Source organism: Pezoporus occidentalis, unplaced genomic scaffold (genome assembly GCF_034315485.1).
Source record: "Pezoporus occidentalis ecotype Australia unplaced genomic scaffold, CSIRO_AGI_Poc_V1 ctg27, whole genome shotgun sequence".
In the NCBI taxonomy this organism is placed as follows: Eukaryota; Metazoa; Chordata; class Aves; order Psittaciformes; family Psittacidae; genus Pezoporus; species Pezoporus occidentalis.
In genome coordinates, this window is record NW_026914611.1 from 151,684 (window position 1) to 178,294 (window position 26,611).

Below are 26,611 nucleotides of genomic sequence, written 5' to 3' on the forward strand. Positions count from 1 at the left end.
GAGATTTTTACACCATGTGTTTGGGGTTGCTGTAGCTGATGGAGGCAGCAGGGGTGGTTTGCCTGCACAATTGCCTCTCCACTGAACACTGTGCATGAACCTTGTTGAGTCTCCAGGAGTGTTTGTGCTGTTGGTTTTCAGAGTTGGGAAAAGGATTTGCAGCTCACTCCAGGCATTGCTGGTACTGACCCACATGGCTCCTAGTCATAGGGTGTCTGCATGTACACTCTCGCATCATACGAGGCTTACTGATGGCCTGGGGGCTCTGCTGGTTTTGCTGAACAGAGCAGCTTTCCGTGTTAGACTCTAGAACCTGTATGTCTCACCCTTGTGCTGCATTTGTAAACTGTTATGCCGGCAGGCGTCCACCAATTTAAGAAACCAACACCACCGCAGTTTTAAGCGGAAAGAGGCAATTAAAACACTTCGAGAGAATACCAGGTGAAATTGTGAAAGCGTGCTGGGTGCTTGAAGCAGAGTTGCACAGAGAGCTCCCAGTGCAGCGTTTCATTAAAGTCAGCCGTTAGTGGATGTGGATTGTATCAGAAGACCCTTGAGACAGTTATGCGAAGACATTACATTCCAGACTCTTACTGAAGAGCCTGCCCAGGCATGCACTCACGGAGGCTCTTTGCCACCCCCTTACCAGCGACGGGCAGCGCGCGAAAGCAGCTTGAGCAATGCCACGGCTCATGCATAACTGCTGCTGCCGGGCTCCTTGAGCAGCACACCCAATTGGTCAGTGCGCCATTACTGACGGTGCAGGCGCCGCACGCTGATTTGCCGTAGCAGCACATCAGGGGCGAGGCGAAGCCTAAAGGCGGTATTGCGGATTGGTCGCTCGCTCTTGCCGTTATTTCGCGCTATTGGTTGAGCGTGTCGCTGTGGGTGGGCCCGGCGCCGCCGATAGGTGGCGGTTGCGGCTCCTCTCGCAGCTGCGGAGTTTCATTGGTTTCGCGGCTCGGTGAAGGGCGGGGCGCCGGCACCGGTGTTGGCAATGGAGCGTTGGCCCGGGTAGTGCTGAGCCGATGCCGGGTTCGGCGCGGTAGTTTTCGGCGTGTCACCTCAGCTGCAGCCCCGGAGCGGATCCGCGGGTAGGGAAGGGGATAGGGTCACTTGTCCGGAACGATGATGCAGGGGACGGTGGACAGTCTGGTGGCTGCCTTGATGCAGGAGAGCTTTGGCTGCTCCATCGCCAACCGCTTCTACCAGCTCCTGGACGACGAGTCAGACCCCTTCGACATCCTGAGCGAGGCCGAGCGCCGCCAGCAGCAACGCAAGAAGCAGCAAGAAGAGGCGGCGGCGGCAGCCGCCAGGACAGCCGGTCCCGGCGGCAGGGCGGGCGGCGGCAAGAGGGAGTCCCAGAAGCAGCGCAAGCAGCCCGGGAGTCCCCCTGTGCCCTGGGGGCCGCTGGAAACCGGTACGGCGGCGGGGCGGGGGATGTGGGGTCCGGCGGGGCGAGCGGCCCGGCAGCCGGTGTTCCGTGGGAGTCGGGTGCCGATGCAGGCAGAGGGCCATGCAGCGTGGCGGGGGTCGCGGCTGGCCCCGCGCCTGCCTTGCCTCTCCCTTCAGCGGTCCTGGCGTTCCGCCGCTTGTGGCTGCGGTAATGAAAAGATCGATTTCATTGGGTTGTCGTTGTGAGTGGGTACCTGAAAGTCCCCTTGGAGAGACAGGGACAGCTGGGCGTCACTGCGGAGCCGAGCTGCGGGGCCGTCGTGGGAGCTCTCCCATCCTACCCGGGGGGGGCTTCGGAAGGTAAATGGGTCTTCGGAAGAGCAAACGAGAACTTCGGAAGTAGATGTAAGAGACAGATGAAAGAGCATTAACTCTGCCACCCCGGCACCTGTAGTTTTCTTGCTGGTTTAGCATCCCTTAGCATCCCTGATGATGCATTTCGTCAGTGGCCGTTTACCTTTGGTGTCGGATGCTTGCAGACTTGTTTTCTTGGTCCTTCTGAGTCTTTTGGTACTTTAGCTTCCTCGGGGTTATAGTATGCCCGGGAATCTGCGCTTAGTTTGCCTTAAGCTTGCATTGTTGCACAAACATTTGAATAAAAACTTACCTGCTAGAAGAACTCTTTAGCACGGTGTTGAGGAATAGTCTAGGCTGTTTGTCAGCTGCAAGGTTGTAATGCAGAATGTTTCTTCAAGGGAATAGGGAACCATTCGGCTTTTGTATGTCACAGTTTTCTTTGTAGCTGAAGGCTTTGCTGGGCAATGTCTCCTCGCAATTGGAGTCTTCTTTTCTTGTGAGTCTTGCTGTTATTACTTACCTGGTATTGAGCCCCAGGCTGCTGGATTCAGTATCTAAAGTATTTGAGGTCTGGCTCTGCACACTGTGTCCAAAAACTCTGGTTTTACCCTCTTGAGTTGTAAATTCCCATTCACCTACCGCAGGCATTGGAGCTTAACACATTAAGATACCGATCTTTTCCTGTAGTAAAACCTCCTGTTAAATTTGTAGTGATTGAACTGTGTGTTTTAATTCCCTAGAAAAAGATGTGGCCTTTCAGTCTGGGTTATTGCTCCATCAAGACATTGCCAGTGTTATCAGTTCTTATTTCTTAGACTTACAGTTTTACACTGTTCCAACAGCAATTATTTCACCTTGTGCATCAGAGACTTTTTCAGTGCCACATAAGCACTGGTTAAGATTCACCTTTGCAGAGGATGATCTTAAATTGTCACTGTCCCTGTGGACAGTGGTATGAAACTTGCCTTTTGAGATTCATCTGTGATTGTTATGTGACTTTGTCATGGATCTCTGCCTGTAAGACCAACAGTCACATTAGTAACAGGCCTATTTTACTTAAGGGATACTTTGCTGTGGGTATTAAATGGAGGTGAAGAGGCCTGTTCAGTGAACCTCAAAGTCTCAAGTTTTGATGAAAAAGTTCTTGAACAAGAGCTGGTGGTTATTGGTAACCTGCCAGGAGTGTTAGAAGTATGTGAAGAGCATCTTTTACCTTCCACTTGTCTATAGCTATCTTAAGCACACAGGTTCTGAGTGTAATTCTATGATAGTACACAGTGACTCTGTGGAGTGGTTTTGACTGTTTTCTACTACCTTGATATTAAGAAACCTAGTTTCTCATATAGAGAGATGAGGCACACATGCCTTGTTTTAACTGGTTGCTTGCTAATTTAAAATGATCAGCCAGGTGGAGTGGGAACTCAAAGGACTGCCTGGTCCAACCTTTCCTGGGAAAGGCAGCCTAGAAGGGATCATCTAGCATCCTGTCTCATTGCATTTGGAAAACCTTCAGTGATGGGGACTCCACCATGGCTCTGGTGGAGTTGTTCCAGTGAATGATTGTTACAAATTTCTTTCTGATAATAGATGAAAACTCTCCTCATGCAGCTTGTACCTGTTAGGCCTTGTCTTCTCCACATGGCTTCTTGTGAAGATAGAAGCCTTCATCCTCTCTGCACTCTGTAGCTGCCCTTCAAGTACTGGAACACTGTGATGTGTCCCCCAGCTGAGCCTTCTCCAGGGAGAAGAGACCTAGCTCCTTCAGCCTTTACTCATCGGGCAGCCTTTCCAGCTCTTTGATCATCTTCATGGGCCTCCATTGGACCACCTCCAAACTGTTTTTTCACATTACTGGGTGTTTTGCTTTTTTGGGTTACAAAAAGTCTTGTTAGAAGTTTCACAGTTTTTTGTTTTATTATTATTTCTTCAGCATATTAAATCTGAACAAAATAGTCTTTACCTTTAGAGAGACTTGAAGCAGGCCTAGTCTTTGATCTTGAAATAGAGAAAAGTTTTTACAGTAGTCTGAGAGGCTTCTTTCAGTGTTAGGTTTTGAAGTTTGAGTGGAAGGTTTACTCACAAAGCTCTGTGAGTTGATATTTATTTTTGGTTTGGTTTTTGGTTAATTCTTCACTGCCTTTTCTAGGGGAATTTTTACTTATTTTCTAGAGATGTTTTCAGTTTGAAACAAGCCTCCCAAGTGGACTTTGCCAGATAATCCAGTACTTTGACTTGCAGAATCCAAACTATTTATTATGAATTGGCACAACTATTTTTGAATCTGTCTTTAAGGAGAAAATGGATTCGTATTCCATAGCCCATCAAAACCTGTCCTTTTCACCTTAATCAACATAGAATCATAGAATAGTTAGGGCTGGAAAGGACCTTAAAATCACCAAGGTCCAACCCCCCTGCCATGGGCAGGGACACCTCACACTAAACCATGTCACCCAAGGCTCTGTCCAACCTGGCCTTGAACACCGCCAGGGATGGAGCATTCACAACTTCCTTGGTCAACTCATTCCAGTGCCTCACCACCCTTACAGTAAAGAACTTCCTCCTTATATATATGATGTATTTCTTTCTCCCTTACTGACTGTGGTGTTCAGTGATTTTTATACTGTATGGTAAGGATTTGGGTAAAGGCTGTTTGTAGATGCTACAGCTCTTATAATTGTACCTCTTACTCTTAACTCAGTTCATTCTTAGCACAGTGGCCAAACTGCATTTGCCAGCTCTTTGTTCAAAAGGCCCAGTTGCAGAGTTTGCATTCTTCACCAGTCCAGGCAAATTAAATGTGTTGATCATGCAGTAATAAGCCCTTTCCTGTTGAAATCTCTAAAATTTGTTGCTGATACCTCTAAAAGTTTTTCTTCTTTCATGTAAATTTGATGGTTTGTGTAACATTTAGATGCAATACTGGATACTGTATGTTTGAGTTTTTAGCTACTGTTTTAAAAATTAATATGGCATGGAATGTTTCAGGGGAATTTTATCTTGTACTGATTGCAATTTTCATATTCGAAATAACTTCTTCCAATAGCATTCTTTCAGCTACATAGTCATAAGGTTGCCCAGAGGAAAGCTGCAGTAGGCAGTTCTGTGATTGAGTACTGGCACACATGAAACCAGAATGTACCACAGAATGGAGTCTTAACTGCATGTGTCTCTTTTTGGTGTGGTATATGCAGTAGCTGAAGCCTTTTTGTGTGTGTGTTTTCAGATACTGCTGTAGTATTCTGCAAATCATATAATTAGCCATGCTTTAGTTTACAAAATTAATAGCTTGAAGTTTGAAATCAAAATCATGTGAACACACACATGCGAAGGGGAGGAGATAAGATTGTCTGTGCAGTCTTACATCTGCTGCACTCTCAAGTTTAGAAAAATGTGTCCCTGAGAGTGTGAATTATTTTTACTGTTTCCAGTTATGCAGCTTTACTGTAAAGGAAGATGAGTTGTACATGTATAGGTATCATTGTGTTACTGAGATGATAATGAAGCAGTGTGTTTGCATGCAGCCATAATTAATAACAGAGATCCTTGAATTATTTCTCCACTTGCCCTCATTCCAGACAAACTGGAGCAGTACTCCTGTTTGGTTTTTGTACTTTCTTCTTCTCCTCTGAACTGCTGCTAAATTGTTTCATGAGGCTCAGATTTTTCAATTTAAAATTTAAGCTGAAAGAAGAGGAAAGAAGGGTGTCTTGGAATAAGATGAAGGAGAGACTTGAGTTTAGGACCAGTGGTTGTGCTGTTGTTAGCTTTGTTTTAACATCTACAAAGCACCTGGAACTTGTCTGAAATGAAAAAAATTAAGCACAGTTTAAGTTATTTTCTTGTGTGTGTGTGTGTGTGTGTGTGTGTGTGTATGTAGGTGGGTGGGAAGACTTTGCTGAAAGACCTATGAGAGAAAAATAGAACCAATAAATAACCAAGATTTGCTGGTACAAGGTTGTATAGCACAATAGAAGAAGAGTTACAGGGCAATGACACAAGTTACATATTGTAAAGGAGTTATAAAATGACAGAGGAAATTCACTATCAGTAAGGGTAAAGTAATACGTATGGGAGAACTTTGATTGAGGTGAGGGGCAGCATTGCAAACTGTACTACCATGTGAAGATTTTTCTTATTCAGACTATTTTAGTTAATGAACAAGAGCTTGAAGTTATTTGGACTGTTAAAGAGTAGGACAGCAGGTCTATCTCCAGTTGCCATGTCCGAAAGAAGCAAATGTTGGGGATTCTTGGGGTAGCAGTAGCAGGGAAAATGGAAAAGGAATTGTCATGCCTTTGAAGGAATCTTACTTTCCAATGTCTTGTAAGTCTGTCTGCTCTTTTGTTCACCTCAAACGCGCTAAAGCTAGAAAAAAAAAATTAGAGTGATGAATTAAACTTAGAGAATTATTTCTGCATTGGGAGAAATTTAAATCAAGGGCTTTGTTTTGAGAAGAGATATCTGAGGATGCAAAAGGAATGTGCATAGAACTGCAGGTGAGACTTGGAGAAGGCAAAGAGTATTGATTCTTATTTTGCAGAAATAAAGGGATATAATGTAAGTCAAATTTTGTGAAATGAGGGGAAAGAATGCTTTTTCTATAGAGACTATTATTGACCTGTGGCCCTTATTGCTGTAGGGTGATGTTGATATATCAAAGCATTTACCTATTCTGACAGGAGTCCAGGTAAAGACATGGCAGCCCATCTGTGGATCTGTCCTGCATAAATCAATGTTTATAGTTTTTAATTCCGAAAACCTCTGAGGGTAGATTACCATGTGGAAAGCATTTTGTCATTGCTTTTCTCTTTTTTTCAAATACATGCTATAAGATATATCAAGTCTTTTGCCTGACTACTTTCTTTGGTCTAATGTTCATCCTAACTGAATCAAAGCTACACTCTGCCTTTGCTCTGTTCCTGTGTGGGCTAGTTGAGCAAAATAGAAATAAGCCATTCTTTGGCACTTCTTCATCCCAGGCTGCATTTGTAGAAATGGAGTACTGATGGAATTGTCTTACTGGTTAGAGTGTCACCTGTTTTGGTGAGATGAGCTGGTCTCAGGCTTGTGAGGACTCATAAAGCATGAAGGTGAAGAATTGTCAGCTGGATGTTAGGTCAGAAGGCAAGGCTTTGGTGTTCTTTGCAGCAGTAACCTCTGTCAGCCTGTGAACTGCATGCTAGCTGCCACCATCACCTGCTGTGCTCCGTACATGAAGGAATGGGGGAAACAGCAAGATTCCTGATCTAGCTTGTAGTCACTGATGGCAGTTGCAAGATGGACTTCTTGTGGTGTTTATCCAAAGTCAAGGTTTACTGCACACAACCTTTTAATTTTTTTATTATTATTATTTTTTATATTTTTAAAAATTTTTAGTTTTAAGATGAGGAAAAAGAGGCATGAGCACACAAAGCCTTAAAAACTGTCTCTTCCCAAGCAAAAGTCTTGCTTGTGGAAGGACAGATTATATGGTTAGAGAAATTTGGTGAGAACTAGATGACAACAGTGCAAGGACAGCTAGATTTCACTGTGTTGTTTTGAATCCATCTGTTAATACGTAGATAGCCACTGTCTGAGAAACAAGACAATGCAGGTCTTAAAAGTAAAATTTTCATTCCCAGTGTGAGTTCTGTGATATGTGCTTATTAAAAACATCTCTCTAGAAAGTCTATTAAAATGCTGCAGTATAAACAAAACTAGTACTGATAGTAAAGTACTGTTGTAGGGAAGGTGAAAACTAAAGTACGTTAGCTCTGTATGATTTAGAGTTTTACCAATGGCTCATAAAACTGGACCTTTTTCCTTAGCCTAGTTCTAGTACCTTGTCATTCTAGTATTTACAGATATCTTTATAATAATAGTTCAGCTGGTTCTTGGGGTGGGGAAGCTGGGTCTGGGGGAACAGCTTAAGCATCAGATTTCTGATTCCTCGGTTTATAAAGTGACATGCAACTCAGCTGACGGACTGCACTGCTGCAGTAACTTCCCAGGGAAGCAGTGTTGAAGTGGGGAATGGTGGTCAACATCTTCAGCTGAATACAGACTGCAGATGTAAGACCCAGGAAAACCACCTTAGAGAGGCTCAACTTGGTAGCTTTGAAAGAGTGACCTTCAGCTTTCAGCATGATCTTTGTAGGACCTCAAGCAGATGATCTACAATACTCCAGAGGGTTGCTGTTTGTTGTTCTTTTTCCTGGTTTGAAGAAAACCTGCATACCAGGCTATATATGCAAACAAGGAGACAATATCAGGGTGTACTTGGAAGAGGTAGTTAATGAGCATTCAAAGCATAGCCCAGTTCCTTTTAAGTGAAAGCTGTTGTGGCATTGCCACAAAGATTTTGTTTTGCCAGTGGTTGTTTTTTATTCTTGGTTTGTGGTTTCTTTCCTTTCCCTCTCCCCCCCCCCCAAAAAAAAAAAAAAAAGAAAAAAGTGTAGGTGGCCTTAAGCTGCCAAAATAAAAATGAGCCTGCACTGGGACAGACATATGGCAGAGGATTAAAATCCTAATAGGTTATGCTGTCACTGCTGTCAAACTCCAGTTTAGTTTGCCTTTATATGCAGAGCTGAAAGGTGTGCTGGTGTTTGAACTGATTCACAAGCTTCTGCCTTGAGGGTGACTCGGCTTATTAGTGAAGTGTAGTTGCTGCATACTGCTTTAAGCCACTGCTGCATGTCTGTCAAACCAGTTTAAAAGTGTTTTTATACAGGTAATAAGTGCCACCTTTCTAGTGTTTAGAATCCATCTGTAGTAATTATAGCCACCAGCTAGAAAAAAGTGAAATAGTCTTGCGCTGAAGTCAGAGTAGAGGTGACTGTTGTGTCTAGCGTGATCAGTGCTAGTGACACATAATACACTGGCATATCTGGCAAAAAGACTTTGAACTACTTCTAAGTGGTATTGGGTAACAGAACTGAAGACTGTTTTTAAAATTACTTTTGCACCTCAATGTTTTGGCATTGCTTTACTTGTTTTAAGGAGCTCTTCAAATCGGAAGGTGTAACTGAGGTTAATAGTAAGTGCTTAGGGGAAGGTGGTCTCTGACTAGTGCATTCTTGCCAAGTTAATCTGTTTAGAATAACTGATGTTTCTGATAGCCAGTGAGAAACTGAAAAATAAATAAAAATGTGCTCTGTATTGCACTTGTGCATTCATATCCAAACAAAATAATTAAACATTAGGTCAGAAATCAGTCACTCTTTCCACAGCAAGATTCTGGTTTGGAATTATCACTTGTATAGTTGGTGGTGTAGTTGAGATCTGTATAGAGTAGACATGTACAGCATGTACAATTCTATGTACTTTAAAGTTTTGCTATTTATTGAAACATCCTGGTTTGAAAGGCTTACTCAGAAACTGGTTTCAAAAGTTGCCCTTTATCCGGAGTATACATTGTAGTTTTCTGGGGATGCAAGTATGCTTGTTGCTGTGAGGGCTGAGAAACTTCAAACCTTGAGGAAAATTACTGGAGTATCTTATGTCAAGTGGTGTGTACTTTAAAGAAAACCAAAGCTTATGTTACTTCTCCAGCACAGACAAAACTGTCCTTTGTGTACAGATATGACTGTCCTCACTGCATAACAAACTTGTTTTATCATTCTTGTACCTTATTTGCTGAGTGGGTAATTCTTTGAGGCCTTGTTTTTAAAGGTGATGTTACAGTCTTCATGCTTGTCACTGAAGCTTTCATCAGAGATCTTATAGGGCATTTCTGTGGAGCTATGAATTAATTTTGTCTTAATATTGTGTGGTAGAATAGACTTTTTTTTCTTTTATGTACTATATATGTGTATGGGTTGAGTGGATAACCTCAGTTTATTCTCTCCTATAATACACAATTTCTGTGCATTCACCCTGCCCAACCTGTTCCTCCTTAACCCTGACAGTGGCTGAAAAAACCCACAAAAAGCTTAAATATGTTTTACCTTGAAATATATCGACATTTTGACAATTAGTGGTGTTGGAGTCTTTGTACTTAATGCTTGGGTTTCTGCCACTTAAACCCAGTGACTTCTCATGTAGGTCAATGGTCCTGTATTTCAGAGAAAAGTACCAGAAGGAGGTGACCCTCTTCTGGTTATTGCATACTGTAACCGTCAGCTTAAAGAAAAGGTGCAGGCTCACACCTCTAAATTCAGCTCATTTGGCAAGAGGTGTCTTGTCTTATGACAGACAACTAAGGTCTAACAGTCCTTCTCTTTCTCCCACCTTTTTTGCTCCTGCAGCAGTCTTGCAATTCATGTCTTCCATTGATGCTTCTCTGCCTTGTTCTGTAGTACACTAGCAAGATCTTTGAGAGAACATGAGAGCAACAGTTTTTGTTCTCCATTTCTGAGAGCAAAATGAGATTTTTCTGTAGCCTATCTTTTTTCTGGAAATGTGTGAGCTGTTGTCAATATCCATAATATTTTTTTCCTGATCGATACAAAAGGGAAAGTAATTGAATGTCTTTAAAACGGAGAGTCTGGCAACATTAAGTGCTTTTTGGTTTGGGTGGACTTGCAGAAGACTGTAAGGTGTAATCAGCTCATTTCAGTCCGTAGTTTGATAACTGCAATTCAATTACTACTAAACTGTTAGTAATCTGTATGTGTATGTTTGTGTAGGCCAGAAGCGAGCACCCTACTGGGGAGAACAGCAAGGATTCAATAACAGAAGAGCAGAGGTGAAACAAGACAAAACTGAACAGAGACCATATTTCGGAAAATATCGTGCCAATGAAACAGAAAGACAAGTGGAACCTACAGTGGAAAGGTACATATCATAGAGGGAGAAGTAAGGTGCCTCGTGGAGGGTCTGCACAGGGTTGGGAAGGGAAAGGTTTAACCTTAAAACAGATCTAGTAGCCAGATGTAACTTAAAGGTATGGTTGCATTAATGTGTAGATTTGCTGAAAGATTGGTTCTTGCCCACCAGAGCTGCAACTTCAGCTTCCTTGCAGATGGATTTGGAATGATTGTGTTAAATGTTAGAAATATAAGGCAAAACTGAACAGTGTGAGAATGTGAAAACCTAACTCCTAGTCTGCAGCATAAATGTTCATGTCTGAGCTCTCATACCATTCAAGCTTTGCAGAACATGTGGTGCAGGCTCCAAGTTGAATGGATTTTACTGTTCAAACTGAAAATAAACTTTTGTTGTACTATTCACTACTGGATAGTGAATGCATGTCCATTTTGCTTTCCTTACAAGTACTATAAAAGCCCACCTAAACCCTTAATGCTTGGGAGCATGTCTGTTTTTACTTTGTGTCACAATAGTTGGTATTTAACAAGTTCCCTGAAATTTTTAGCAGTTGCATATGAGTCTGTGTTTAGAGAGTGGGCTATTGACTGATAAAGCTGATGACGATTTGACAGTTTTATAATGTATTATTTAACTTCTTGGATGTTTTCAGTGTTGCCAATAAACAGCTGAACTTTCCATTCCTGTTATTTGTATTCAGTTTATATCTATTTTTAGTGACAAAACTAACACAACTGTACTGTGTAAAGATCTGCTCTAAACATTGAGTGGTAGCTCTAACACCCTGATGTCTCTCACAGCTGCACAAATACAACCATGCAATTTTTTTTCTTCAACTGTTCTGTCTGAACAAAAATCTGACTAGAAATCTTGTTTTTAGATCAACTGAAAGATTAGACCACCGTGAAAGGCCAGTAAGAGGTTGTGGCAGAGAAGGTGGAATGCGAGGTAGAGGAAGAGGTAGTGGAATAAGTAGAAGTTTTGATGACTTTGATCAGAGAGGAAGATGGGAGTTTGAAAGACAAAGCAGGAACGTGAAAATGTAAGTGTTCTGTGTGCTGCTTCTTATTTGGTGTACAAGTAAGCAACAGCCAGCACTGCAGTAGTGTCTCCTGTATATTCTGATCCTTTCTTCTATATCCAGGTTGGTTGGCAAAAAGTCAGTGCTGGTTTTAGTTTGAGGTCCTAATGAAAACAAGCTCTTAAACTCACAGAACCCTTCTTTTCTCTCTAGAGGAGTGAAAGCAGCTGACAAAAAGGTTGGAAGTGGAGCTTACAGCTGGAGAAGAGTTAAAGATGATACAAGGTAAAAGATAAACTTGTGCCTGTCATAGATCATCATTTGATATGGTCCGTCTTATATTATCATGTTCCATTCAGTGGTTTCATGTACATTTTGAGTCTTGCGTTCTATTAGTTGTTTTGATGAATGTAGTTTTGCAGTTTTTCTGGCCTCACCTGCTTCATATTGGAGAGATTAAATTGTAGCAAAGGCATGGGTGATGTTTCTTCAAATAAGACTGCCAACATTTTTTTTTTTTTTACGGGGGCCAAATCTTTTAGCTGAAATGAGCTATGATTTTTCTCAATAGTCTCAATATGACTTTTTCTCAATACGCTACTCTTTTCAGTAGCTTTTGTTCTTATATATATGTAGAACTCTTTAAGTGAAGGCTGGTAAAGGACAGGGAAAAGGCAGCACTTTGAACTTACAGCAAAAATCTGTAGCCGTAGGCACACTGATTCATGAAATTGTAAATAAAAAAACAACCAACCAAAAAAAAAAAACAACCCACAAACTTTTTTTAAACTTAAATGGTGGATTCAGACAATCTGGTTAAAAGGCTGAAAAATACAGCCTCGATGGATAATAATTTTCAGACAATATTCCACATTCTCATGAAAGGTTGTACTAACTTCCATCTCTTCTATAAAATTTCTTACTAAAAGATTGGTTAGGTTACTTCTCAAAATGAAGGATCAACTAACTTAACATAGTTCTGTGGTGACAGCACAAAACTAGCTGACCAAAATCACAAAACCAGCTTCTATAGGATGTCAGGGAAGGTTGTGTGAACTTCATAAAATACAAGAAATTTAAGATCCGTTATATTTTTTTTTAGTTGAGTAGCGTCAGAACTTGATACAAACATGAGATGCCAATGCTTTCTTGTGATGTAGTGTGTGTGGTAGAAGAGGCATTAAATTGGAGTTGTCTAAACAATTCAGAAAGCATGTCTGTGCCTTAATTGTGCTCAATGATGCATTAGAGTTGTGTTTCTTTCATTCTGTTAGTAGGCATACATATTTAAAATTAAGTGCTTGTTCACTGTCAAATGAGAGCGGTAACTTATGTCCATATTATGGAAAAAAACAAGTATAAATTTTACCATTTTAATAGTAGAGAAGAAACAAAAAGGCAAACCCAAACACCAGTAATAAGCTGTAATCAAGTACTGGTGTTACTGTTTACTGTTGAATTATTTTGTCTTCATGCATGCTTTTCACTTATTTTGATAGTACACAGAAATCAGATTTTTCTTACGCTTCTCGTTTTGTTAGTTGCCTGTTGTGGTTTAAGCCCAGCCGGTAACTCAGAACCATGCAGCCACTCACTCACTCCCCCCCCACTTCCTCCTCCCTCTCCTGGAGGCATGGGGAGGAGAACTGAAAGAATGTAGCTCCCAGGGGTTGAGATAAGAACGCTCCAGTAACTAAGGTATAACACAAACCACTGCTGATGCCACCAATGATAATAATGATAAGGGAAATAACAAGGGAAGAGAATGCAACTGCTCACCACCTGCCGACCAATACCCAGCCCAACCTGAGCAGTGATCTAACCTTTCCGGGTAACTGCCCCCAGTTTATATAGTGGGCATGACGTGCTGTGGTATGGAACACCCCTTTGGCTAGTTTGGATCAGGTGTCCTGTCTCTGCTTCCTCCCGGCTTCCCCTCCTCCCTGGTAGAGCATGAGACTCAGAAAGTCCTTGGTCAGACTCAACATTACTGGGCAGCAACTAAAAACATTGGTGTTATCAGCGCTGTTCCCAGGCTGAAAGTCAAAAACACAGCACTGCAGCAGCTACTAAGAAGGAGAAAAATGACTGCTACTGCTGAACCCAGGATATTGCCTCACTAGTCACTTAGTAGGTCTACTTTCTGCTTATGTTTCTAGAGGAGTTTTCCTCTTTTTTTTTTTTTCTGTCTCAAGGAATTCTTGGAAAAAGTGGTGTATGGATCAGCAAGGGCTTTTTTTCTAATGCATTTGTTTATTGTTCTTTTTTGCTTATTTGTTTACCATTTTAGTGGGATGGAACAGACTGCTCCTGTGGAAGAAACTGCAAAAACAGATGAGCAGCCAGGGGCATCTGGAGGAGAGTCTCTGAACAAGTATAGTCTCACTACAGTATTTTCTTTATAAATGCAAAAAACCCAATTGACTTACTGATACACTTGTATTGGGAGACACACTTGAAATGTGAACTGTGAAGTTTTGCTACTACACACTTAAAAATAGAAAAGCTTTGTCTATATGTGTGAATCATGAAAATGCATCTCTAATTCTTCACAAAAGCTTGGTTTATACAGCTGCAGATTGCATTTGGTTGCCTAGTGATCCTTAAGTTCCTAAGATTTGGTGATGATTTAAGAAGGAGCTATATATTGCCTGTTTCCTTTTAATTTGGCCTGTTTGTAAAAACTACCCTGCTTTCTGAAGTTCTATGAGGAAAAAGGATTGAAGATGCCTATGCAATCATACAAACACAATCAAAATACACTAAGATAAAATTCTGTAAGTCAGTATTCATCAGTCACTACTACCATGCCGTTGTCACATATTCATGAAGGGCCTCTGCAGAGCTTGAAACTTGTTGGAAATAATCTTGCACTGAGCCTTAGGAGTAGGGAAATTGAGAGAGAAATCTACCAGTTTTCTGACTTTCATTATGATCAGTGTCCAATGAGAATTTACAGCAAATAAACACTGCCATAAGAAAAAGTAACTGGGCAGTCTTGTCCAAGTAAAAGACTTCAAAGAATAATCAAATAGCATGTGGTGAATAGGTCCTTCTGACCTAGTGGTGCAGCTCCAGTTATTAGTGGCTTTGTTAATTTCTTGTAAGAAGTGGAATTGATGCAGTTTCAATTCTTTTAAATTTTAAACTGGCTTTTAATGAACAGTTATATAGGAGGAAATCTGTCTCTGAAATTAACTGATTGGGCTTCCAGAAAACTGTATCTAGACTAACTTAAAGTTGGATGCATAATGTACATAAACTATCAAAAATGCACGGTATTAGCTAAATATGAGAACAGTTATTCAGTTTGGTTTTGTTTAATTGTCAGCTACAAGTACTTTTTATTTGTTTCAGACTTAACGTGTTTCCACTCCAGGCTCTTTGTAGATACATCCTGATGTCAGTCCCTTGTAGAGCATAAGGCATGAGAAAAGTGGCAGATTCAGTCAGATATTTCTTCCAGTTGCCTTTAATTCTTTTCGCTTTCTCAGGAATCAATAGGTATTCAGTCAGACTGTGAACCTTTCTAGAGATTTTACTCCTCCTCATGTTTTTAAAGAAATCTTTGTTTAGGAATAGTCCATTGAAATCTGTAAGATTAAAAAGTGCAAGTAACCTCCAAGTACAAAGTTCTGGTTTGTGTATGTTTCCAGTGTGGTAAATAGTGTCCTGAAGACTTAGAAATCTGTATACAAAATACAAATTGCATATACCTCATTGCACTTACCTGTGGGAATAGTGTCAGCTTGCTGACTATGTGTTTTATAATAGGAGATGTGTGAATATCACATAGGTAATTAGGAAGGATTGTATGGCATACACCTTAACAAGGTGGAATATTTTTAAATTGTTCTTTTAATATTAAGAAACAAGAACTGGTGGATGTATTTTAAGGTGTTACTTGTTTAGGTTGCCTCTGCTCTCCAGAGGTGTTGGCTTCTGGCAGGTAAAACACCTCATCAAAATATTCTAACTAGGTTACCTTCTGCTTTTGCTACAATCTCAATACTGGGGTGTAGGATGTGTGTTTGCTTAAGCTACTGCTAGGATCGTTCTCATTTTGACTCTTAAATGCAGCGACTCCAAAGAATCCTTTTCTTGCCTACAGCTTGATTGCAATTTTGTGCTTGCATTGAGGAAGAGATGGAAGACTTGGATTGTTTCTTCTTTTACACTCTTTCCTATTGTAACTGCTTCCATTTAAAAGAAATGGGGGGAAGACATAAAGAAGTTTCTTTAATTCTTCTACGATATAAATCAAGGGTGTTTTTTTTCATATCTTCACGTTTTCTTGAATATATCAACAATATCTATTTCTGCTTATAGTATCCCAAACTCCATGCTAATAAGTTGGGGTATTTTTGCTGCAAGCAGTAAGTATAGAATGTACAAGTACACAGCAGTATAAGCTTTCCTCACAGGTGCTTTCAGTTGAGCTTGTCTTCACTGTCTGAACAATGTAACATGCTTGTGTTGACTGGTAATTCAAATGAATAGATTTTTCTTTTTACTCAGTATGACAAAGCCTGATCAATTCCTATCAAAGGTGTTTGCAGAGTTAGTATTTATTCTACGGGGCTTTCTTGCACTTCTTCACACAGGACTGTCTTTTTGGTGGAGCTGAATATTCTTCTGGTCATTTAATAGGAAACTTCAAAAGTTTGTCTTCAAGTTTGCAGGGCTATTTACCCTTTGTTTGGTTTTGGAGGTTTTGTTTGTTTCTTTTGGTGGTTGGGTGGTGGGAGGTTGGTTGGTTTTTTTGGTTGGTTGTTTAGGAGTGACAGGCAGCTATCTACAGACCAGTCCAGCTCTTCATCAGGATTTGGTTCAATGTTTTGCTTCTATAGTTAACTTGTACAGTTGCTGCTTGGTATGACCGTGTTTAACTCCTGTAGATTGTGTCTAATAGGAAAGATTGATCTAATTGATTTCTTGGTAAAAACTGAGTAAGAATTCACTTTGTATATCTGAATCTGAAAAAACGTTCTGAAAAAGACCTGCTATCATTATTTTTAATTAAAATAATCAGCCATATAGCTGAATGCCATGGACATTTCTCTTGCATGTTATTGTATTCACATAGAGTGGTTCCTGCTGGAAAGGAATGCACAGTAAACAAGGTATAGGTAGAGGTTTATGGTCATCCATTGAAAGCAGTGAGGCTGTAGGAACCATTACTGAAGAGTCCTGTTTGGTGTTTCGGTATGTGCTTGCACTGTGAATTCAGTTTGCCCTTGTCCAGAGGCTGCACTTAACGTGTCTCACAATATTTTGTAAGCATGTTTGGTGGCATACTTGATTAATGAAGATGTACACCAAGCAGTTACTGAAAATACGTAAGGTTACAAGGTAGAAAGTCATGCACTGAGTGCACTTCCATGCAGGCTTGGTGCCCAGAATAACCTGCTGCCATCAAGTCTCTGACCAAAATGTAATGTGCAGGTTCCTTTTGCTGTGATTCACTAGTGGGAGGTGTTTCCCCTTGAGAGTCTTAGCAACCTAAAGCACACTTGTACTGCTAATAACCTATCAGTTGAAGCCATCCTTTGGAGTAAAAATCAAACCATTCTTTATGGTTGAAAAAACAGACATTTGCAGTGTAAATCCACTAGTATTTCCTTTAGAACAGGTAAGTGGTCATTTTTTTTTGTAGATGTTTACTTATCAAAGCAATACTTTTTTTTTGAGAAGTCAAGTTGCTGTGTAGTGAAATGTCCTTGTGTTGTCTTACAATCATAGAAATTTAGATCTAAAATGGATCTTGGTGACTTAAGGTATGACCAGACATATGTGTGCCACTTTTCATATCTGTCTAGGTGACTTTAATGTCTTCTACTGATAGTTTGGTGTTCCTTGCTGGTCTTTCCAATACTTTGAAAATAGAAATTGCTGTGTTTGGGGTGTTTTTCTCCTGAGAAACACCATTAATGTGCAAAAATTCATTTATTTTTTACTGTTATGTGTTTCCTTCTTTTTTACTGTTATGCATGTTTCCTCCTCAGAATCTCTTTAAAGGTTTCCCGTGTAGGTCTAAAATACATGATCTATCTGTCTTGCAGTTCTATTTTGGACTTTTTCTGCCTGTTTCCACATAGAAGACATTACTCATTTGAGACCTTGTTCCACCCTACCAGCAGTGACATGTGTTCCAAATAAAACTGTATCTCTTTATGATAGTACACTGTTGCAGAAGAGAAAAATACTGTTGATTTCAAGTTCAGTTTGACTGGGTAAACGTCAATATTCTTGCATGGTTTGGGGAGTTTGGGGTCCCTCCTTTGGAGCTTCTGCCTTGCTATTCTTTCTGTGTTTGGATAGCTGATGCTTTTGCTCGAGTTATGTATTTCTGCCTGTCCTTGGGACTTGCAGGTGGTGGTTGTTTTGGTTGGTTGGTTTGGAATTACTTACTGAGCCTTAGCATTTCATATCACTGAAATGCTAAGGTCAGTCATTCAGCATTCTTAAACACTTGGGCTATTGCCCTTTTCTTTCACAAGCTTCTTGCTGTAGAAAATGTGTTTAGAAAATTACACTGCTGATAACTGCACAGAGCTGGCCTCGTAGCTCCACTCAGGTGCTTGTTTTTCTTTTGCAAGTTGAAAAATTGACCACTCCTTCTCATATACTTGTTGCAGCCAATTCTGTATCTTTCTACAGCTCTTACCAAGGACTGAGTGTCTCCCTAACATGGTGAAAACCTAATGTGAGAGGATGACAAAAGACTTCCTAAAGTTCAGATACGCCATTTATTGATTCTGTACCACGGGTAGTGGCTTAGGAAGAAATTAAACCGGTTTCATAGAACCCCTTTTTATTAGTGTAATTTCTCTTTTTATTTCCTCTGGGTGCTTGCAACTGGTCCTGCATTTCCAGCACCCGTTCTCAAAACTGAAGCTTCAGATAATTAATGAAAAAACAATTATCTGGCTTCTTACTCTTGAGGACAACAAATTGGAACGTTTGGGGTGCAGTTGTTTCTTAAGGCTCTTGCACATGGAACACTGTCTGTTGGTGTTTTTCGAGAAGCAGCTGAATCTATCACCTCTATGTTTCTTTCATTTAACCCACTAAACCAGTTCTTTTTCTTAACAGTCTTTGTAATACAGTTTCAGATCTTCTTAATCTGTACAGAACTACAACTGCTTACCAGTCTTCTAACCCTTAGCTTCTGGTTCATGTAAGCTGTAATTTTCAATGAGCAGGGCATGAAGGCATGTCAGAGGGTAGGCATATAGTACAGGACTTGCATATTTTTTATTTAATTTTTCTGCAAACTGCATTTAAAACTGTGTTCATTCTAGAACCCAAATTACTGTTCAGTTCTGCTTCTGCCTGTCATATGCTGTATTATTCAGGAAGATACTGTGTCATTTTGAATTGCAAGAAATGGATTGTTCTCTGAAATATCAAGAGGGAGCAGGCCTGTTCTTATACAGGCTAGTTCTAAATGTACAGAACACTTCCAACAGATGTGTGTGTTCTGATGGGGTGCTTGTACAACTTCAGAAGCAAAATTCACAGTTCACTGTCATTTGACTCTGTGTCTTTCCATGATAAAATAAATTTACAACTTGCATCTGATCAGCTGTGTATTTACATTGGAAAAATCATCAGCATTTGTTAGAACATGACTTAGAACTGTGATTGAGTGAGGAAAACCAAATACATAGTTCTCCTACTAGAAGGGACCTAATTATGAAAGGGTTTGCTGGAAAAATCAATGTTAGGGAAATACTTAACCAAGTTTGACTGCTGTTGCAATGTGTAACAGTTTTGTGTGGGAAAAGGAAGCAATGGTTTCTCAAGTATCTAGGAGTAATCAGTGTAGGTTTTCTTGGAGTTCATGGTATTTGACTTGTTTCTCAGCAAACAATTATGATGATGAAGTGAGCTGTGTTCCCTGCATGTGATGCTACTTAGTAGAAGACAGCTTTCCTCAAATACCAGTACACTGCACCCATAGTGTACTCCAATAGCTGATGGTTCTGGGCAACTTGGTTTTGATCAGCCTCAGAAAAATGGCAGAAGGGTAGTCAAGCACTGATGTGTGGAGAAGAATCTTTAGTTTTGACTTATGTATTTTGTCTTATGAATACAGACAAAGCCTTGGACTTTTGTCTTTATATGCAAGGCAGACTCCAATGTGTTCCATGTGTTTTCCTTGAATATATCATCATTATTGCACTTTGTGACCAATTAAAACTGGACTAGGGTTAACCTAGTTTTGCAGATGATAAATACTGTCTCCTTGTATGCTACTACATCTGACAAAAGAAATCAAAGAAGCATTTTATGAAATTAACAAAGAAAATGTTAATAATTACCTAGAAGATCTTGTGCAGCTTTCAGCATGAGCACCGTGGCTGAAAGCTGCACTGAAACATGAATCTATCTCATTGTCATCCTGTAGTACAAGTCACTGCAGTACAAGCCATGCAATTGGGGTATTTTAATACAGTTTTAAAATTATAGATTCACTATTAAACAGTAGGGTAGAGAATATGTTACATCAAAAGACAGACTGGTTTTGTCTAGAATCTGAAGTGCTTGAACTTAAAATGAGACTGGATAAATACCAGAACTTACTACAGGAGGCTGGAGACAGCATTTGTTCATATGAGTAATTTCAAGCAGGCGATTAAATAGATTTTCCAACATACATTAATGTAAGACTCGCACTTTAAGTTACTATGGGGAGTAAGTGAAATTGAGGATAGTAATTTGATGAGAAATAATCCAAATATTTTGTTCAGTATCTTTAGTGTTTTTGTTCGTCCTGGCATGTTGCAAGCTAATGGTTTTTATTTTACTACTATAAATCTCTAGAGTTCCTGAAGGAGAGACAATGGAAGAAGTAGTTCAAGAAATGACGTTAGATGAGTGGAAAAGTCTTCAGCAACGGAATCGACCAAAGCCTGAATTCAACATTCGGAAGCCAGAATCCATTGTTCCTTCCAGAGCAGTGGTGATTCACAAGTCAAAATACAGCAACCCCGTAAGCATTGCCTGAGAATTCCCTGCTTTATACCCAGAATTAGGAAACAGTCTCTATTGTTTTTTTACTAGCTTTAGTACATTCTGAACAGCCTAGAAATCAATATCTAAACTTGATTACTGTAATGACATATGTGCCTCAAAACTTGCTTTAAACTTAATGTCTGTTCATTTTCTTTTCTCAGATCATCACCCCTATTTTGTCTACAAATGTATCAAGTTGTGCTACTGTATGGCTCACATTTAGCAATATAAAACCTGTGTCCTTGCTGGTGCCACCTAGGCAGATTTCTGGTAGTGCTGCTAGAGAAACTTGTGTTTGCTAAACACTACTTACCCTAACTTTGAATCCTGTTTAGCTTACTTGCCAGTATACACTTGCATGTATATATTAAACTTGGGTTTAATTGGAATACATAAATTCTTTTAGTACTGCTTTTTATCTTTCACTTTTGGGGTCCTGCTTCTTAGAAGTAACTCTGGAGAGCTTGTTCTATAGCAGTGTGCTTCCCCCACACCTCAACCCTCCTCTTTCCCTAACTTTTATCCATGATTCTACTGGAACTGCCATTTTAGGGGGAACATCTAGTTTGGTTTTTTTTATATGATTAGGGTGAGAGGGGAGACTTCTTTCACAGATTCTTGCTTCCTAAGATTTCAGATTTTTTATGTCAAAATAGTCTAGCCTAATGGAATTTTTAATGACTGCATGCATGTATAGATACACATAGTGTCCTTTGTCTTGTTATAATATTAATATCAAAACTTACAGCTTTTTAAGCCTCAATCGCTTCAGGTCATTGAGCACTTCCAGGGACAGACGCTAATACTGAAGTGGCCTGCATTCTATTTAGCATGGCATTTGGTAGTCACAGTTGTCATTATCCTCTTCATCCTTCTCAGAGGGATATGGTGGTAAGGGTAGAGTGAATATCTTTCACAAGCTTTGAAAAGACTCTGGAAGTACATGAGGTGTGCATGCAAGTTTCTGTTCTTTTTGCCCATGAAGTTTCTTGTCTGGTAGTATCAAGGGACCTTGTCAAAGTGAACATAGAATAAGAGCTGTGGGGAACTGCGTAGCACGGACAAGTCAAATCCCTGCATTAGACATTGAATAAAGTAAGTGACTTATCACTGTATGGAATGAGTTTATACGTATATGTTATTGTTACTATAGTGCACATTAGAATTATGATGGGAAGTAATCTTACATCCACTACAGCTACTAGAAATATCCAGAGTTAAAACAACAGTGATCTCATAGCTGCAGACAGACTAATAGGTTGCTTAGTAGCCAGATACTGTGCATTACTGCAGCCTTTTAACCATTACTTCAAGATAATTGTAGAAGTGAGTAAGCTTAAGCCTTATTCCCCTGTCCATTAGAAATCCTCATAGATAGTACTGGAAATCCTCTTCAGTGTTACAGAGCTGATAATGAACGATTTTGTGGCCAGGACAAAATCAATCTGAGCCAATGAGGAGCTGTCCCAGCTACCTGGGAAGCTACGGTTGTCTCACCTCAGACAACCTTGTGCAAGTTAAGGCCTGTCTTCTGTTCTAGATGTTGTCGTGATTTATCTGCTGCTTGGTCTGTAATATGTACATAGCAGGAAGGAGAGAAGGTTGTATGTGGAAGCTATAGGCTTTAACCAGATTTCTTTTTTTAGTTGCAAAAGGAAGATTATGAAGATGATTCTCATGTCTTCCGAAGACCAGTGAATGACATAACATCTCGGCTGGATATTAATTTCGGGAGTCTTCCTCGCCCTGGCCGTGGATCAAGAGGAACACGAGGTGGTGGTCGTGGCAGACAAGTTGAGGAGAGAAGACCTCAATCAGCAGTAATGGTAATGGATTTTATGTGTCTTCTTGTTGCTTGCCTGGGGATTTTTCTTGGTGGTTGGTGTGCATGTGTTAGGAGAGTGGCTGCTGCCTGAACATTCACACACTATTCAAGGAGTTACACACACACCAACCAAGACTTAAACTGCTAGGACTGGAGTTCCTCTGCAGCAGATGGTTCCACTGACCTGGTGGGTGCCCTATTTGACTTCTCGGACACACGCACTTCCTCCTTCAGGCTCTGTCCCAGGTTTCTTGCAGCAGAGTGTCAGTTGTTCAATTGCAGGAAAAAATAATTCAATAATTGAGTGGTACAGCAAAAGGGACAGCTGGAGCTGGGTGTCTCCGTAGAGGGGCCCTGAACAAAGAAATCCCTGGGCAAATATACCCTTGTGATTTGTTCACCCACCCCTCATGGGCCTTTTTAGTCTAATGGTGACTTTTTGATGTGGGGTCTTCTAACACCTTACTGTATTCTTTCTCTGTCTTCATACAGGCAGGCTGTTAACTGTTCTTATCTTGTTGAGTTGCAGCTTCTGCTGATGGCTGCAGCCTCTTTATCTTCTGGTTTGTCCCACTTGTGCGTCTGCTTGTCAGCAGAGCACAGGACGCTAAAAAAAGTCCTAGACCTAGGATAAACATTATTTAGCAACAACTAAATTTGGTGTATTATCAACATTCTTCTCACACTGAAGACAAAACACAGTGCTGTACTAGCTACTAGAAAAATTACTAAGAAAACTTAACTCTGTTCCAGCCAAAAGTCATAGTTTATGGCCTAAGGCTTCAATAAATCTAGCTGCTCATGCTAAGCAAGTAAAGCTAAGCAAATGGCATACTAAACTCTATGTACAGTTTGTTATGCTGTATACATACAGCGTAATACTATAAGCAACTCAGACTAAAGCTTAATTATTTAAGCTAAACTGTCTCAACAAGTGTGTGTGTCCCTGCCCCCTTTTCTGTGGAATTACTGATTTCTGTAGTGACAGACTTGTTTCTAATTCCTGCTCATAGTATGCTGACCTGGTTATTTTGAGTTCCTGACCCAAAATTAAATACTGGTTCAGGCTCACAACTCTTAACATATATATTTCAAAAGGTCTGATTACTAGTTGCTGTAATGGTAACTAGAGGAAAGGATGTAATAAAGATCTGTTTCTGAAATGAGTTTTTATATAAGTTGAAAAATAATTAAAATGAGAAGCCTTGTATCACTTACAGCAAATTTCAGTATGGTACAGTAATAGTTTGATTACTGAGAGTGAGATCAGTAAGTAAATTTGGGGTCATGCAGCATCCTACAGAATGAGACAAGTGTTCAATGTAACCATAAAAAAAACCTCTACTGATCATTTTCTTTCAAGAAAAAAAAAAACAAGGCAGCATTTGTGCACTGAAAAAGAATATCTTTTTCTTTCTGCTAAATGAAGGTCTTGGTTTAATTCTGTCTAGTATGAGTCAAGTAGTTTAAGGTTGGGAACTTATAGAATAATGCAGAAGCAAGTTCATGCATTTGTTTCATCGGAATGAAAAAGGCTCTTTAAGCACACAGCATAGAATTTAAAACTACAATCTGATATGTGCAGTAGCCTCAGAATGTAACAAGATGATAATGCAGCTACTAAAAATGGACAGTATTTTGGGCAAGGTTGCTTTACTTTTTTTTCTTCATTTCAGTGCTGCAGAACTTGTGATCCTATGGTCCTCCTCAGGTTGTGGATCAGTTCATGCTGAAGACATTACAGTAGTCATAACTTCTGAGAATAAATACGTAGTGTTTCTGTGATAGTGATGGATACAAAGAAAAATTAACCCTTTTCAGGATAAAATACCTATCTATAGTTGTCAGGTTTTTTTGAAATGCATTCATTTTTCTATAAGGCTTTCTTTTTTACTTTGTAGGTGGAGCTTGTTGCTCCAAATCCTGATGACCCTGAGGATTTTCCAGCTTTGGCATGAAGAACAGTCATGGATGGTGACATCTCAGTGTAGTCTCTGAAGGGACCAGTTTTATGTGGGTGCCGATAAAATCTCTTCCAACTGGAAAAGCTGTTTGGGTATTAGATGTAGAATGATTGCAGATGTCTGCTAATGGTGTTGGGTTCTAGAGACACTGGTGGACTGGGATCTTGTCACAGTCCAGCGTCTGCTTCCATCTGTGAAAACCGTGTGAAGGCTTACAGTCCTTGACTACAAGGCTTCTAATGAAGTTCAAGAGTACAGTGTTTAAAAATGTGTATATAGAGATTATGTTAAGTTCTCCACAGTGAAAATGTGAGCCATGGTGAAATGTGAACCATGGTGAAGTGTAAACTGCACAAACATGGTCTGCAGCTGGGACTCTATTTCCCTGTGTATTTGAAACCTGCTTTCCCTGTTTCTTTGAGTGAAGAGTATATTTCACAATCATATGTTGCAGTTCTTTATGAGTTTAGCAGATAAAGGCTCACTGGTTTTGGTTTGAGGTATTATTTTCACAAGTCAGAGAAGCAGATTGGAGCTTTTGCTGTTTGGATCCAGTCTGAAAAAAATCCCAAAAACCACACAAACAAAAAACCCACCACAAAGTGAAAACCCAAAACAAACAAAAACCTCTCTACCCCCCCTCAAAAAAAAGCAAACCAAAGCCAACAATGAAAAATTAGCAAAACCGAACCCAAACCAATCTAAACAGCAGATCTTACTTGCCCAAAACAGTGAGCATCTCTGTAAGCAGAAATGATCTTTAAAATTAAGGCTGCAGATTCTTTCAACTAGTAGTTAACCTCAGTCTTACTTCAGTAACAAGATATAATCTGCAACTCCTTTGAAGATGTTGAAGTATAGTAAGAACATTTAGCTAATGACAGAACTAAACTGTTAAACATTTCATTTTAGCAGGAGTTGACTACAAACTACAATGTTTCATGCCTTACACACAAACAAGAAGGGATGAGGGGGATATCCTTTCCTTGCAGCTTTAACATACTTCCTCACTTGAGCCACATACCCTAACATTCCTTGTCAAACAGGGTGGGGACACTCAGAGCCATTCTCAGGGATGTGAGAGTAGCAAGAATGTGATGCCAAAAGTGATGAGGGAAAGAGATGAGAAGACAGCCACACTGGATGTTTTGGATATAGCTGTCAGCCTCAAAGGAGTCTACAAATGCCTGCTCAACTTGAACTCATTTTTTCTGTTTGCTGGCAAAGCAGATGAATATAAAGTTTTGGTTTTTTTTTTTTTTTTTTTCCTGTGCTCTGCCTCACTTTGTTTTGTGTCACTTCGAGGCAGTCTCCTTTGCAAGCAAATAGTGGATGAGATGAATTAAAAAACCTATTGCTTATGAGTGAGCTTTACGAGTGTTCAGAAACTTATCTTAGTGGGAAGGGTTTACAGAGTAGGATATAATAGTCCTAGAAAGACTACTGACTCTTTTCTAAATGCTCCAGACAGATGGTCTGTGAAGTAGTGCTGCCCAAAGGACCTTTTTTACAGTTAAATTACTGATGTGACAATGAGTTATAATGTGAGATTTCAAATTCCACAAGTTGCTTGTTGTAGTGGCATAGAGATACTCAGACAACCTGTAATAAAACTGTGCAAAGGCAAAAGAAGAGCTGGTTTTAGAGGAACCCATGCTCCTACTTTTCAACTAACTGAACTGGATGGAATAATGTAAATGACTGTTTTGCCTTTTAGGAGCAAGCTACTACGTGAAATCACTAAAGTTTAATATTTTGCTTCTGCTGCTCTTTTAATAGGTGTTGGGTGTTTCTGCCAAAAATGGCAGTTTCATGATTGTAGAACAGAAGTGACTTTATCTGTGGGGGTCTTGAAAGTTTTTTTGCTTGTTCTTCCCTTCCTGTTCTCCTTATACCATTGGACAGGGAAGAACATATCTGAATTCTTACTGATGTTTTTGCTTGCAGGAGTAAGAGTATGTATAGGTGTGGAGCGCTCCTTTGCAAGGCTCACCTCCATTTCCCATTGTGTTTTGAAGGTGTAGGCTTTTCTTTAACAAACACCTCCTTTTTGTTAAGGAAAGCAATGAAAGCAGCCCTTCCTTTTTCTACGACAAATTTGAAACCTTATTATGCTACTGAGCTGAGTCAGGTGTAATGCCTTTGGTTCAGTTCTGGCTGTTCTCTGGGAAGGTTGAAAGCACTGTTTTGTTTCTTAGCCTGGTTCCTGCTCCTGCAAAGTTACTGTTTCCTCCCCTAACTTTGATCTCTCTTTTCAAAATAGAATGGCCAATGGGGTCTCTG

The 26,611-nt window shown here is 40.1% G+C and overlaps 1 protein-coding gene across 1 annotated transcript; it reads left to right on the plus strand.

Annotated features, from left to right (window-relative positions):
* Nucleotides 1–1,094: 1,094 nt before the first annotated feature.
* HABP4 (hyaluronan binding protein 4) lies at nucleotides 1,095–24,923 on the plus strand. Its single transcript, XM_062624551.1, has 8 exons — nucleotides 1,095–1,420; nucleotides 10,359–10,506; nucleotides 11,378–11,539; nucleotides 11,732–11,803; nucleotides 13,809–13,892; nucleotides 20,348–20,516; nucleotides 22,186–22,365; nucleotides 24,266–24,923. Exons 1-8 carry the CDS (start codon nucleotides 1,129–1,131, stop codon nucleotides 24,320–24,322), a joined length of 1,164 nt encoding a protein of 387 aa, XP_062480535.1. The 5' UTR covers nucleotides 1,095–1,128; the 3' UTR covers nucleotides 24,323–24,923.
* The last annotated feature ends 1,688 nt before the right edge of the window (nucleotides 24,924–26,611 follow it).

Excerpts from the sequence above, each read along its gene's own strand:
- HABP4 (XM_062624551.1), top strand. The coding sequence starts at position 1,129 with ATGATGCAGGGGACGGTGGACAGTCTGGTGGCTGCCTTGATGCAGGAG. Across the intron at positions 11,540-11,731 it reads CAAAGCAGGAACGTGAAAAT|AGGAGTGAAAGCAGCTGACA; the intron begins GTAAGTGTTCTG and ends TTTTCTCTCTAG. Across the intron at positions 22,366-24,265 it reads GACCTCAATCAGCAGTAATG|GTGGAGCTTGTTGCTCCAAA; the intron begins GTAATGGATTTT and ends TTTACTTTGTAG.